The sequence below is a fragment of the Phyllostomus hastatus genome, unplaced genomic scaffold, assembly GCF_019186645.2.
Source record: "Phyllostomus hastatus isolate PE091 unplaced genomic scaffold, TTU_PhHast_1.1 phas_contig_1, whole genome shotgun sequence".
Lineage (NCBI taxonomy): Eukaryota > Metazoa > Chordata > Mammalia > Chiroptera > Phyllostomidae > Phyllostomus > Phyllostomus hastatus.
In genome coordinates this window covers 13,512,301-13,527,274 of record NW_025333498.1, presented here as the reverse complement: position 1 = coordinate 13,527,274, position 14,974 = coordinate 13,512,301, and the positions used below count along the sequence as shown (strand labels likewise).

The 14,974-nt window shown below is 41.4% G+C and overlaps 1 protein-coding gene across 7 annotated transcripts in view; it reads left to right on the top strand.

Annotated features, from left to right (window-relative positions):
• OSBPL6 (oxysterol binding protein like 6) overlaps positions 1-14,974 on the top strand; it is a 201,375-nt gene that overhangs the window by 162,126 nt on the left and 24,275 nt on the right. For 4 of the 7 annotated variants that reach the window (XM_045857330.1, XM_045857556.1, XM_045857690.1 and 1 more), the window contains 5 exons: positions 1,484-1,649; positions 4,319-4,452; positions 5,273-5,296; positions 10,948-11,055; positions 12,701-12,838. In XM_045857330.1, the coding sequence (XP_045713286.1) occupies positions 1,484-1,649; positions 4,319-4,452; positions 5,273-5,296; positions 10,948-11,055; positions 12,701-12,838 (570 nt within the window). The remainder of the gene's footprint in view (positions 1-1,483; positions 1,650-4,318; positions 4,453-5,272; positions 5,297-10,947; positions 11,056-12,700; positions 12,839-14,974) is intronic. The other 3 variants (XM_045857496.1, XM_045857605.1, XM_045857717.1) reach the window with 1 other exon arrangement.

Below are 14,974 nucleotides of genomic sequence, written 5' to 3'. Positions count from 1 at the left end.
AGCCTGGGTCAGATTTTTTTGGCTCTCTCCACCCACTCTGTACAGCGTCTGTGTCCTCCGTGCATGAGCACTAGTTCATGTTCATTTGCTCTCTCTCCCCACCGCTCTCTCCCTCTCTCTCTGCCTCCCTCTTTTTTTTTCCTGTCAAGAAGTTTAAAGCAAAAAATGAGAGAGCCAAATTTTTTTCATTTTAAAAAATGAAAAAAAAAGGGCCCTGTCTGGTGTGGCTCAGAGGATTGAGTGCCAGCCTGTGAACCATAGGGTTGCCAGTTCGATTCCTAGTTGGCACACACCTGGGTTGCAGGCCAGGTCCCCAGTAGGGGCTACCCAAGAGGCAACCACACACTGATGTTTCTCTCCCTTTCTCCTTCTCCTCTGTCTAAAAATAAATAAATAATTTTTTTAAGAAATTGAAAATAGAGCGTTGTTCTGACATACATACATATACACCAGACAAGATATTGTTTGCCTCCTCCGACAGCATATTTCTTGTTCACTAGAAGATGTGAGTTATGCTGTAATTTATATAAAATTCAGCTTGCAAAGGAGTCTAAGAGTCTGATTCTTGAAGATAATTGAATGAACATCTGTACAGTAAGAATTAGGGGAGGGCACTTGTAATCTGATTTACAAAAGGAATTGGTATTCTCATTTTCTAAGAATGTTTGGCTGACAGCATTTGTAATGGTCAGGGAGAATGTTCTAGAAGGAAAGGGCAAGGAGCTTTGCCTCCACTTATCACAAGCCCAGCCCAGATCCAGCCTGGGCATGGAAGTGCCTCTAACCATTTGGAAAAATCTATAGTAATATGACTTTTTTTACCTAATGCTACCTTTTCCGTATTGACTAGTTAATAAGCCATGTCCATTTATGTAACAGAGTTGTGTATAACGTACAAGGGTAAATCACAGTAATTTATATATTACGTATTTCATTTACAGGTTTATTTTGATAAGTGAATTTCAAATTTAAGCCATTATATTTACTTTTAAACTTCTTTATGTTTTATCTCATGGCTGTGGAGCAAGTGACTTTTCCTGTATATGCACCCCTTGAGTTTTTACCTGTTCTGTAAGCTCAGAAAGAAGTGAGCGTAAAAAGTCCCCTGACAAGAATACCCAGACATTGAAAGGGAAGGACAGCCACGTCACAGTTTAGTGTTTCTGCCAATAATTTTTTTTAGATAAAACTGTGGGGTCAGAGCTGAAGGTTACCTTGGAATCCGCCTCTTCTCCCTGCCTCCCTGTCACCCTCTCACCCTGGACCAATGAAAAGCCAGTGGGTCGGTAGCAGTCCCAAACCCACGGTGGGAAATGAGGCTTCTTCCCGCCCCAGCCGCCTGCAACAGAGAGGAGTGCTGAGTGCCCCAGGCCTGTCGGCCGAGGGGATGTGTTATTTTGAAGAAGGGAAGAGAGCTTCCGTGTGGAAGGGAATGCGGCAGAGTGCACTGTTGCTCGTTAACAATCTGTGTCTTTCCTTTCAGGTTCCTTTCAGTGCCACCATGTCACCCGTCCGCTTGCACTCCTCCAACCCCAACCTATGCGCAGATATTGAATTTCAGACACCCCCTAGCCACCTCACGGACCCCCTGGAGAGCTCAACAGATTACACGAAACTTCAGGAGGAATTCTGTCTAATTGCACAGAAAGGTAACAACACATCTAGCTCGCCCTTTCGAGGAGCACTCTTCTTTGGTGAGAGGGTACCGTTTACTCTTCTGTCCTAGTCTAGGCAGTCATGGGCAAAGACGGAATGGTTCCTGTACTGGTTGGAGTTCTGTATACGGAGTGCAGTAGGGCATGATGCCTGCTCCTTGGGGCAGTGCACGTTGTGGCTTTTCTGTTTTGACTGAATGAAGGCAGTGTCATTGTGGGGAGGGGGGATGGAAGAAGGAAAACAGAGAGTTATCCCAGGCAGACCAGCAAACACCACTATTCAACATCTTCTTAGCTATCATGTAATACATAAGTGGAGGCTATCCTTAGCAAGGCTAAAAAAGAGGTAGACTTTGTTTGAGTCTCTCTTCTTTTATTAAACAACACATTGATCGTACTTCACAGTTTGTGGATCTAAAGCAGTTCTGTGGTTGGGACTGAGCGCACTCAGCTCTCTTCTGCTGGAGGCTGGGCGGCAGGGTCCACGGGGCTTCACCCACGTGCCTGGCACGTCCATCGGGGGGATGGATGCAAGGCCACACACAGCTGTGTCCCTCTCCCTCCTCACAGCAGCTCAGGGCTGCCACGAATGGAGTGGGCTGGAATGGAAGCTTCCAGTCTTGTTCAAGGCCAGCTACTCCAGTCGGTCAGAGCTTCGCAAACCAGTGCTGACTTGAGAAGAGAAACAGACCCCACCTTGGAGTCTCTTTTTTAACGTTAAAATTCAATAAGTCACATTGCGTAAGTTCAATTGTCATCAGCCACCGTGAATGAGAAATAATAAATAAAAAGCAGGGTGGTAGAGTGTAGGTGGACGGGTTCTGTATGTGTTTGCCAAGAAGAACCTCCGTTCTCAAATCACTCCTTTCCTTACTGCTATGTTATTTAAATTTTAGCCACTGAATTCGCTTGTGACTTGTTAGTACCTTCAAAGACATTTTTTAAAATGCATAATCTGTTGGAGATAGATATACATTATGTTGTTTTCAGTCACTATCACTAACATCTTACTGTGAATTAACCACATGTATTTCCCTGGAGCTGCTGGTAATGGATTATAAAATGTTATTGGAAATGTGTGTTAAATGGGACATCTCAGCCACCCCCCATTCCCCACGCGCAATGCTGGAAAAACCGGTGGCTCAGGAAAACCGGGAGCATGCTGAGGGCGCCCCTGGGAATATGGGAGTCAACAAAAATTTATACTCTCAAACCATCAGCACACATGTGCTGCCAGATAGTTCTTTAATTCCATAATCCTAAAATAATTAAGCTAAATTATTCCCCCTACCTTTTTTTTTCTCAGTTGTGATTCTGGAAGTCCAACTTTCTTTCACAGGCTATTTTACTCTAGTACATTTTTATTACATTTCTTAGCTGGATGCTAATTATGTCATTAGACTGGAGCAATGTTATTTTGTTTATATAATGGCACAGGTCTACAGCCAGTAAAGCTAGTAACTTTTTCTCACTGTGGGGGGTGTACGAGCAGATAGACTGAGACGGCAAACACGTGTGATTTAAGTACAGTGTTGCTGCTAAAGGAGATGGACATATTTGACGGTAGCCCCAGGAAAGCTTCGTGCATTTAGTTTGTAATCCTGAGGCTTTCAGGAAATCCAAGGTTCAACAGAATTTTAAAGCCTCTGTTGAAACAACATATTTTCTTTTCACCTATGCTAGGAGAAAAGGGCTCTTCTCTGACTGTTGAGTGAACTCTTTAGAAAGGATTATGAGTTTCCAAATGACTGAGAGTCTGCTTTTAGAGCTGCCAGTGGAATTAATGCATTCCAGCTATCAAGTTATTATCTCCAAACTGATGACAGAGAAAATAAATCAATAGATCAGAAGTCCCTTGTGATCCCGTCACTTTACCCCTTTAATTCAGGCCACTGTTTTATACTAAAATTTTGCACTTCTTTTAAAAAGAGCTTTCTCAAATAAGCTTATTTCTCAAATTCCTCTAAAAAGAGGAATTTCTAAACCTTACATATAACTGAAATTCTGTTACTCTAAAGATAGGAGTTGGAAGTTCAAGCTTTTTTAATTTAAGATTTAAGACTGCCTCAGATTACAGCAGCGTATGGTGTTAGCCTGCAGGAATGGGAAGGGAGCACCCCTGATGTCAGGATGTTCCTGGCCAGGAAAGTAACTCGAGTGTTGTTCCTCAGACCAGATCAGTTCCTGACTCAAAGAGAACTAGTGAGAACTTTCTAGATCAGCTGCTTGTTTTATGATGACAGGACTCATAAAATGCTCCTTTTATTGGGTGCACACTTTGGGGAAATAATTTTGGATAGTTCTAAATGATTTGCATGTGTCTTTATGGTGCGCAGAACTGCTCAAATATTCTCGTCAACCATAGCAGAGTGAAACTTGTCCCTTTTCCTTCCAGGACTTACGGATTAATTTATAAATATTGACATTTTGAATTGATATGCTGTTTCCAAGTCTTTGGTGGCTTGTCTGGTTGGAAATGCTGAAACTTTGACCCTGATCAGTTACCATTACCATGTTTGTTTTGTGTATAGATACTGCGACAGATTACGTGTAACCTTTCCAGAAAACGTCTGTGCATGAGTTCAAGTGCCAAAATGTTCACAATTTTCGATATTCTTCCTGGACTCATTTGATCTTTGTTTCTCACCTTTCTCCCCACGCAGTGCATTCTCTGTTGAAGTCTGCATTTAATAGCATAGCTATAGAGAAGGAGAAGCTTAAGCAGATGGTTTCTGAGCAGGAGCACAATAAAGGCCACAGCACGCAGATGGCACGGCTCCGACAGTCACTGTCTCAGGTAAACAACAGCGTGTGTTTCTTGCTCGTAACACACCTCCACCCCTGTGCTGCACCGGACAGAGGTGGAGGCAGTCGGTCACGGGCGTGGCAGAATCGTCTGTAACTCTCCCAAGACATTGAGTGTCAATATTAAATTTTGTTACTTTTCTTGCATAGAAGGTCAGGGCTAAGGGCAAAATCACCCAAACTTACTTGCAAATATATACTTATTTTGGCTGACTGAATACTATTAATGCCTCTCCACGGTCATGTATAAGGCAGTCCCTGGTTTTAAAATAAAAGAATCGCGCACTTACACATGATTTACACTTCTGAGATATGGTCAGGAATATATTCCATCCAGTGTTAGAACAAAGTCTGTTAGGCCTTCCATTCTTAATGTTTTTCCCACTTGCAGTGCATTTCAACCTGTTGAAATACTGATTACTGTTTTCCTTTTTTTTTCTGATTTTCACTCTTAGGGTTTTCTTCCTATTTAAGTATGTTCCCTAAAGCTAGACTGTCATTTTTCAATATGTATTATATGTATAGTATATGTTGTTCAGTATATATTCATTATATGATATTCCATATATATTATATTTCTCTTATGAATATTAATTAAATCCCTATGTATATCAAAATTGAAATTTCTGACAAAAATCCTTTAAAGCTATGCTTATGCTCTTCTACACTGAGTACTTGCTCTGAAATAAAGATTTTCTTTAGTCTGTAAATGTGCTTTAAAAATTTCTTTGAGAATTCAGTGTTATGTGATTTTTGTGTGAGAACTCAGTGTTCATATAAAATATCGTTCACTTCCTGGTGCCTGGGATCAGAGCGAAGGAGCGAGCAAGCCCTGGGTAAGTGGTTTCCGTGCGGATCAGCTCCTGCTTGAACACTTCCCCGCAGTCCCGGGGAACTGGACCTCAGCTGTCTCGCCATGTTTTATGTACCTGAACTGTCAGCTTATTTTCAATGTGACATTCCATGTTCTTGAGCGCTGTTACCTGGGCCACGCTTTCTGCATTCAGTTCAGGTGAAACACAGTCGGTTAGGGTGCCTGTGCCGCTTCCCGTGTGACACCAGGGACTCGGGGGCATGAGTGTTAAAAACAGCAACTGTCGGCCAGTCTGCAGAGGGTTGCGTTCGTAAGCACGTTAATGGCTTTCCCTGGACTAGTCTCATGCCGTGTATTTGTTAACACAAACAGATAACACGAGTCGACATTAATTGTCCTTCTAGATCATTATCCTGAGAGTATTGTGAATCAGGCGATCAAAATAATGGTGAGACAAACATGTAAATGCCATCTTATAAACATAAAATGCACCCTTATTCTCCTATATGCTACAATGTTTCCTTCAGGTGTATTTATTGGTGGAGGCTTAGTACTATAAGATTAAGCTTGTACTAAGAAAAAAATGTGTTTCTTGCTTGCTTGCTTGGTTTTATTTACTTTTTGGTAAGACAGAGGATGGTAAAAAGAGATCTGGGTTGAGGCATCAAGTGAAATTAGAAATGATGCTGAAGAGAATTTTAAAAGTTACTCACTTGTTTATTCCTTTATTCATTGTATCGCATTCACCTGACTGTATATGTGGTGTGCGAGGTGTGCGCAGTGTGGAACAGCAGTGCAGAAGCAGCCCTGGCCGTGCTCCCAGGAAGCTCATGGTCTGATCCATGAGATAAGTGGTGTTTATCAGGGAACAGTTACACTGTGGTCCGTTCAGATGGGCGCGTGGGTGGTGCAGATTTCTGGGGCTGCGAGCAGAGCCACCGGTCAGGAGGCATCGAGCCTCGAAGCAGGCATGAGTGGGCAGCAGCAGCAGCTCACAGGGAAGGACCTGATGCAAAAAGTCAAAAACAAAATAAAGCAAAATGTTATCAGCTTTGTATCCATTGGGTCAAATATTTTCTTCTCTTGTCAAAACATATTTATTTACATATAGACCTAGAGCCTCAATAAATTTTTGTTGTTTTTTTCTAGTTACATTTATTTTTTTAACCAAAAAGCTCAACTTTATCCTCAGAAGATGTAAAAATAATTTGGTACTATAAAGATGGTTAATTGTACTTTGCTAGAGAATTCAGTGCTTCCAGTCGTGGATTAGCACAGCCTTCAGCTAGGTTCCCACCCTCGAGCCTGTCTGTACCTTCCCCTTGGGCCAGCCTTACCACCCGGGCCATCTGCTCGCACCACCGCTGAGGCTGGCCTCTTTCTGCAGCTCACCGTAGCCTTTGCTCCAGCATTTAAATTTACTGTCTGCTCACTCTTTAAAGAATCACTACCTGGGGTTAGACCACTGGAGAGGTATCCGCAGACTCACGGTTAATTCAGGGTCTAAAACATGGGGTGAACAGGAAGAGTCAATCTAGGAGCTGCGAGTAATGTAGCTACGAATCTGCTCACCAAGGACAACACGAAAAGGTTTAGATTTATCATGCTGGGAGGCCTTAGTTGAACTGATGAGTGATAATTTCAGAAATGGGAAGCATTACTACCTATTTCTGTACATTAGAAAGATTACTCCGGTACAGTATGGAGGACGGATGGTACGAAGGTGGAACTAAGATATTTGAGATAATGCAGACCTGAGCTAAGGAAGTGAGGGGTTGGGAGAAGGAAGGGATGGGTTTCAAAGACACCGAGAGGGGGAGGCAGCAGAGCTTGGAGAGCGACAGAAGATTAGAGAGGGACAAGGAGACAGACTCGAGATTACTTTCTAGGTTGTTTACTGGGATGATTGAGTAGATGGCAGTTCTTCCCCACCCCCACCCCCCCCCCCCATGAACCACCAGAAGAACTGGTTTGGCAAGGGTAAAGAGTGAGCGGCATCTGTGGGGAGCCAATGTGACTGTGGACGACTGACAGGCAATGAGTTGCGTGGATCGGGGCTCAGGAGAGAGGTGGGGCTGGAGAGAAGGGTGTGGATACACAGGATGTCGCTGAAGCTGCACGTATGATAAATTGTGTTTTCAGTCAGAATAAAAGAGGGTTGATGGTGCTGCTGTAGAAAACATTAATAGAGGACAGGCTGAACAAAAGTAGGCTCCTTTGATGGAGACCCAGGGAAGGCCGCTGAAGAATCTAGATGGTGATGACCATTGAGATCAAGGGTAAAGAGTTTTGAGAGTGTCAAGAAGGAAATGATGAACAGAACGTGCTTTAGCAGCAGATAATGTGTGGACCGAAAGCAAACATGGGAACATTGGTGGTGGGGAACAGTGAGCTGACGGAGCCATCCATTGGCTGGCCAGCTCTCTTTTCCTTGTCCCTCTTTTAATACAGCACTTAAGAGTTGAACAAGATATTAAATAGCTTGAGAACACTGCTACAGTTTTTCTGAATATGTTTTGATATTAATATAACTTCACACTATACTGTGATTTTTGATAGCCTAAAAATATCTTTGATCTTATCTAAGTGTCATCAGTTAAACCCCCAGATATCCATTTTATGACCAGTTATCAGCCAAGTCTCCTCGTACAGAGGGAAGGAGAGAGAGACTGTGTTTAAGTAACATCTTACACTAATCTAACATTCTTAAAGCATATTTTTATTTGATGTAAGTCCTGTTTGATACATGTCTAATGGTTAAAATGCTGCTTTTCAGTAAAGCTTTTAAGTATACCCACTTGGCAGATTCTGTCACCCCTTTTAGAAAGCACATAGCACATAAAATACATGAAACATTAGCATTCGTCACTGCATGTTCAGCATAAATTGTTGCCTGCCTTGGGCATGTAACAAGTTATAAGGCTGCACAGTATAATGAATCCCTCTTCCTAAGTGATTATTTCTTCCCTGATCGATATGTACAAAAAGACATGCATAATCCTGTTATTTTGCCTCCATGAGACTTTAAAAGTAACCTTCACACCTGAGAGCTGTATGGATGCTGGATTTGAGTCAGTAGGTCAGAGCATGTCATGTGACATCTATCTCTTTATAAGTGACATTATTTCACAATGATTACAAGCTCATGTTTCATTGAATGTAAAACCCTGAACACCAAAATTAGAGTATTAGTAAGACTAAGGTAACCTCAGCCCTCCAGATTGCTATAATAATATTCAACTGGAGTCTGCCTTCAGTGTGTTACACTCAGTCACGGTTACTGATTTCTGGCCTCAGACTTTGTGCACAGCTTGCAGTGGGTGCTGGGTCCGTACGAACGTGAGCAGCAGAATGTGATCCTGTGCTCCATCTAGAAATGCTCTATTCCATTAAGTCGATGTGCCATCAGTTGTTTGATGTACCATCACTTTGTGCATTACTAAGAAGGAGTAAAAACTGCTGTCAGTTGAAGTGAGTCAGCGCTTCAGAGGTGTTAAGTGTGGGCGGAAATGTGCATCTTAGAATTAATGAAATGTGGTGTGCATTGGAATGTAAGCAAAAATTTGGCTTAATGCACAGAGTAGCATAATTAAAGTCCCAATCATAGTATTTTCCAACCTTCCTACTACAGCTTTCACATAACCCAGATAAATATTAAGTGTTGGGATAAAAGCTCCATATATATAGTTGATCTTGAATTCAACAGTTCCCAGAAACTTGGCTGGATTTATTCTGTACAAAGATATTCTTCATAGAATCTTCTACATGTTTTTTAGTTATACAGTAAATTCAAATTAATATCATTTGGGGCATAATTGGCAATATTTATTAAAGCCTTAAGAGATTTCATTCTTTGATCCTTTGGTCCATGGCTGATATGTGTAGTACAAGGAAGTAATACTGAATGTAGAAAACCACTATGCACTTAAATATTCATGGCAGCTTTATTTATTCTAGTAAAATTCAGTAGCAGTCCAAATGCCCAATACTAGGAAATAGCCACTGACTTAGCAACTCTTAAAATCATATTTGTGCCCTGACTCAGTTGGTTGGAGCGTCATTCTCCTGTATACCAAAAGGCTGTGCATACAATAGGCAACCAATCAATGTCTCTCCCTCTCTCAAAAAAAAAAAATAATAAATGTATCCTCTGGTGAGGATTTAAAAAAGAAAATTGTATTTTTGAAGAGTTTGCAACATAAGCGTTTATGTGCAAAGAATAAGTGGTAGACACAGCATGTGAAGCATGCACCTATTAAATAACATGAAACATGCATAACAAAAAAAAAAGATTACCAAGCTATCAATGTTTGATTGATTGAGTAGTAAGGTATGAATTTTAAAAAATATTTTCCTGCTTTCTGCATTTTCCAAATATACTAGAATAGTATATATTTATTCTAATTGAAAAAAAAAGCAAGGTGAATTTAAACACATACCCAGGATTTGATTCTTGGTTGCTCTAACTTGGACAGTTTCCATACTCATTTTGTCACTTCCTTTGAACCAGTTTGACTTTTCCCCAAAGGGTTTAAGTCTCTGATGATTCTGTCTTGGCCTGTGTTTTATGTCCTTCTCCAGCCCTCAGGCTTCTCTCCATGTTGCCTTCCCAGAACCCACAGTTCCATTCAGTAAAGTGTATATGCCAGTCTTGCCCAGTGTAAGGCACATTCACACCCCCTGTCTGCCTGGGTGGATGAATGGTAGTTCATAGCTAGAGAGATGGGGATTGAGGCCATTGATTCTGGCTCAGATCTTCAAGAGGATAACTTCTTTTACAGATGGGGAAGGATTTGTGTGTTTCTTGGGTATGTTAGAATTGCATGTGTATGAGGGACATGAGACATTGGGGAAATGGGCATACCATGTGGAGGGTCTTTAGTGCCGTCCAAGTTCACCAACAAATCAAGTAGTAGGTGTAAGCATGGAACCTGCCCGGCAAAGAATCTAGGCAGAGTTCCTGAGCCTTTTCCTATGTGCCACTAATAGACAGATGTTATTGCTGACAAGTCGCCATAGCTTTTCTTGCTCATTGGCTGACGTGGTAGCTGATGATGTGCCTCCTTTTTCCTTGTTTCATCCCTGTTCAGGCTCCTTGGGTGCCTTCCATGCATTGTTTCTGCCACTGCCTGGGCTCTCCTATGTTATTTATCACTAATAGCATCATTTCCCTGAAAATACCTGTATTTGTCAGTGTTCCAAAGGCTTCTGTGCTATCATTACAGAGAAAATAGTTGAGTTGCAGGAAGGGAAGTAATAAATGTGGTCCTGAGCACTCTCTGAGAGCGCTACACCACAGAGCTCAACAGCTGTAGCAAACTTCTGAAACAGTGCGTATGATCAAGGCAAAAGGAGGAGCCTCTGGGAAGGTGCACAGAAATGGGCTGCTGCATGCTCCGTTGTACGCTCTAACCTTCCGTCCTTGGGGTTGTCGGAGTTGGAGTCATTTCCACGCGTTTTTGTGCTGTGTAACAACTTCCTTCTACCACTGCATATGTATTACTAATAAAATATTCCTTTTAAAATTTTAGCTCATTCTCTATGGCTTATGATGATTCCAAAAGTTACAACTAAGAACATCATAGTCTTTGTTTAAAATGTACCTGTGTTCTTGTTCTGTCTTATGCTCACTTATTAACTTGAAGTTACATGTGTGGTTTTTGTTATTTTAAGGCACTCAACCAGAATGCTGAACTAAGGAGTCGGTTGAGCAGAATACATTCAGAATCTATTATTTGTGATCAGGTTGTCAGTGTAAATATTATTCCTAGCCCTGATGAGGTAAGACTCATTTTTAATAGATGTAGACTACTTATTTTATAGCATCTAAATCTACTGCATATTTTTGTTTATTTTTATATTTTTGTTCCTTCGCTGTTATTAAGATTCCTGGTATGAATATTTGTGTTGCAGACCACTCGCTGTTCTTTGGAGTAAAGGATATACATGAGCTTGATATCGTTTCTTCTTGGTGATCAGGGTCTATTTTTATCTTTCCTGTGTTCACCAGATGCCACTGAATATTTAGTTTACATATACACCAACTTGTGAATTTTCTGTCTCAGTCTTCATTTGAAATGTTCATATTATGAACATTTAGCTGAGAAAATGTTAAATAAAAGTTTTCTTAAAGTTTATTTTACAAGTCCTGCTCAGCTGGTATGGCTCAGTGGATTGAGTGTGGGCCTGTGAACCAAAGGGTTGCCAGTTCAATTCCCAATCAGCACACATGCCTGGGTTGCAGGCCAGATCAGGTCCCCAGTAGGGGGTGTGCCAGAGGCAGCCACACATTGATGTTTCTCTCCTTCTTTCTCCTGCCCTTTCCCTCTGTCTAAAATAAATAAATAAAAATAGAAAAAAAAAATAAAATGAAAGTCCTATGCAAGGAGTCATCTGACCTTTCTAAGATAATAATAATAATGATGGGGCTACAGCTACCACTGATGATGATAATAATTAATAGCTAACATTTGTCACGTGAATGCTTATTATGTGTTGGGTGTTGTGCTAACTCCCTTACATGCGGTTATCTCATCTGACACTCCCAGCGACCCTCTGAGGTTGGTGCTACTGTTTTTCCATTTTTCAGAAGAATTTTTGAAGAAGTGGTAATAGGATAGGAGAACATTCCATGTTTAGGTTGAAGTTAGGTGTATAATTTGTTTTATAACCCTTTATAAACGTATTATTTTAGCACCATGAGAATTAACACTTTTCAACAGTAATATTAGGGCTTTAAATAGAGTGCTACATATAGCAAGGTGAGAGTTTTAAGTAATACTAAGGTCATATTTGCACCCAAAACACATTTTACCCGAAACCTACAGGTGCAACTGTTCTACCATCTAACTGCTTAGATCAACCGTCTAAGGTGGCTTCCCCGTGATTCGAGCTGCCCACCATCTGTCCATTCCCCTGCCTGGGTCCCTTGATCTCTAATGACGGACAGCAATGCTTACTCAGCTGCCCGGGATCTAGAAGTATTTCTAAAACTTTGTCATTCAAATATTAGTTAACAGTCTTGGCCTGAAGCTTTTTTCAACCTGAAATGTGTACTAGAAATGTGTATTCTATATATATAGATTATATATACGTAGTTCTCTATATATGTAGTTCTCTTACATATTTTTCATATTAAAACTGAAATAGCTTCCTGGAGACCCATGTTTATCACTTGCTGGACAAAAAATAGAGTTTGAAACAAGGTTTAACTGCCTTTTAGATGCTTTAGATGCATTGGAAGGAAATTTATGCAGTTGTCATTACTGAGTTGCAAGTGAATGTTGCTTGTGGTCACAACTCTTTTAACATCTGGTGTGAAATTCTTCAGAAATCTGGCTAGCACGTCGTGGTCTAATTTGAACAAATAGCTATTTTTCACACCAATAATGACCACGCCATATGCTCATGCTTCTCTCTCCTGTAGGCTGGTGAGCAAATCCACGTCAGTCTCCCCCTGTCACAGCAAGTCGCAAATGAGAGCCGCCTCTCCATGTCAGAGTCCGTGTCTGAGTTCTTTGATGCCCAAGAGGTGCTCCTCTCAGCAAGCTCGTCCGAGAACGAGGTGAGCTTCCTTGATCTGTCAATCCCAGCTGCTTCTGACTGTGAGTCGGGTTTAAGGGAAGTAAGACTGTGGAACTTTTTATAACGTCAGCGTCAGATAGCCACATTGTCACAAAGCCAAAAGCATGCAAACTATGTTGGTTCCCATTTACTGAGTACCTAGCACTTATGAACATCAGCTGATGACTCTTGACCTGATGAATAATAGGAAAAAAATCAAGCATTTATTCTGATTCTCCTGTACGATTTATATTTCAGGGTAACAAAATAGTGGATGCCAGAGTCTTTTGTACAAGGAAACTAGCTAATAAATGTAGAAAGAATGAGAGAATTTGAAAATCATCATTCATGCTTGGGGGTGTATGTGCACACATTCATCAGTGTGTGCATATTACATAATATACGTGTGTGTGTGTGTGTGTGTGTGTGTGTGTGTGTGTCTTTGCCAGAGACATGAATTTGAAGGATAATGTCTAGCATATCTAGCTGGGTAATTATAATTTTTAGGTTACCACTGCCTGTCATAAAAGCTTTATTTGATTACTTTTCATGCTCATGAGTCTTGGCAAGGTCTTAGAAACAAGGAATCTCTTATTTGGTCAGGTTGCAGAAATGTATTTGTTTACTGCAATTCAGTCAAAAAAAAAAGTAGGCTTTTTTTTTTAAATGAAAGAAACTGCCAAAGCTCTTCCCACACAGTTAATTAGGAATTTTGTCATTTGAGATTGCAAATCTGTACTGCATTTTGACAAAAAGGAAACAAAATAGTTGCTAAATGTTATTTTTATATGCACAGAAAATAGGTTGGGAGGAAACATCCTGACAGTCGGTGTAGTTGTTTCTGGATGTTTGGAATTATGAGTGATTTTAGAAACATAAGTGGAAAGAGAAGGAAATAATAAACACATGTCACTTTTATAATAGAGAAAAGGTAAAATAGAATTCCTAAATCAGGCACTAAATTTGTTACCACACCGAGCCACGCACCTGACTCTCAAATCCCCAGTCATGCATTAACAGAGTCACAGGCTCCTGTTCACAAGCCAGAGTACTCATTTAATTATTCATAATGATAATTGATGCTATCAGATAGACAAAATAATCATGCTTGGTAATTAGTGTCTCTTTCCCTGAAGGCAAACCTGCATGGGAAGCCTAATTGTAGTCAGGAGGTGGTTTGGCAAGCAAGGAGAGAATGGGAGCAGGAGAAGTGAGCTGAGGGAACTCGAGGCCGGGCCGGGGGCCCAGGGTATAATCGCTTCAGCCTTTTATCTCCGTTACCGGATGCTCTGCCTCGTGGGTGGGATGTTTGTGTCTGTGAGCCAGTCTCTGCACCCTGGGACCACCATGCTGGAGGCGTGCTCCCAGCATTTTCTTTTCTGACTCTTCTTTTTCTGAGCTCCATTGCTAACCAGTCCTTCATCCTTCAATCAGGCTACTGTCAAACTTGACTCTGCATCATCTGGGCTCTGACCCACCATGTGGTGGCTATAGCTCATCTCTTAGAAAGCAACCTTATTTTCATTTCCAAGTTTTGGGGCATACCCAACTAGGAGTCCAGTTGCCACTTGCACCAGACACTAGCAATGCAGAAATGAAGAGGACATGGAGCAGGTTATTGCGCAAGTCTAAGCATTCTGGTGGTGCCACCCCCAGGGGAAGAGTGAACCTAGTGGCCGAGGGAGGGACAGAGGAGTAGAGGAGAGATGGGCATGGGGATGATTGTTCACTTTGAGACATTGTGAGTTCACCAGACTTCTCAGTGGCGTTATCTGGCCAACAGATGGCTAAACAAGCCTAAAGCTCAAACAGAGAGCAGTTGTGAAGAGAGAGCAAGAGTGGGCCAGGACCCACATAACCAGATGGCAGAGAGACACTGCCACCTGGGTGCTCTACAGAACCTCTAATTCAGCGTGTCGCAAAAGAGAAATCAATAAACCTCTTACACACATGTGCACACACCAAAGAGAAACACAAATGTGCCCAAACTTCTCATATTTCTTATCTAAGTGCTCTTCTCCCCCAGTGTTCACATCACATACCTGGGTACTTTGCTCCACTCCTCTGCCTACATTGAGTCATCATCAGGTTCTATAACTTGTCAGCTACATCCTCTCAGAGATGCACATTTTCCTGC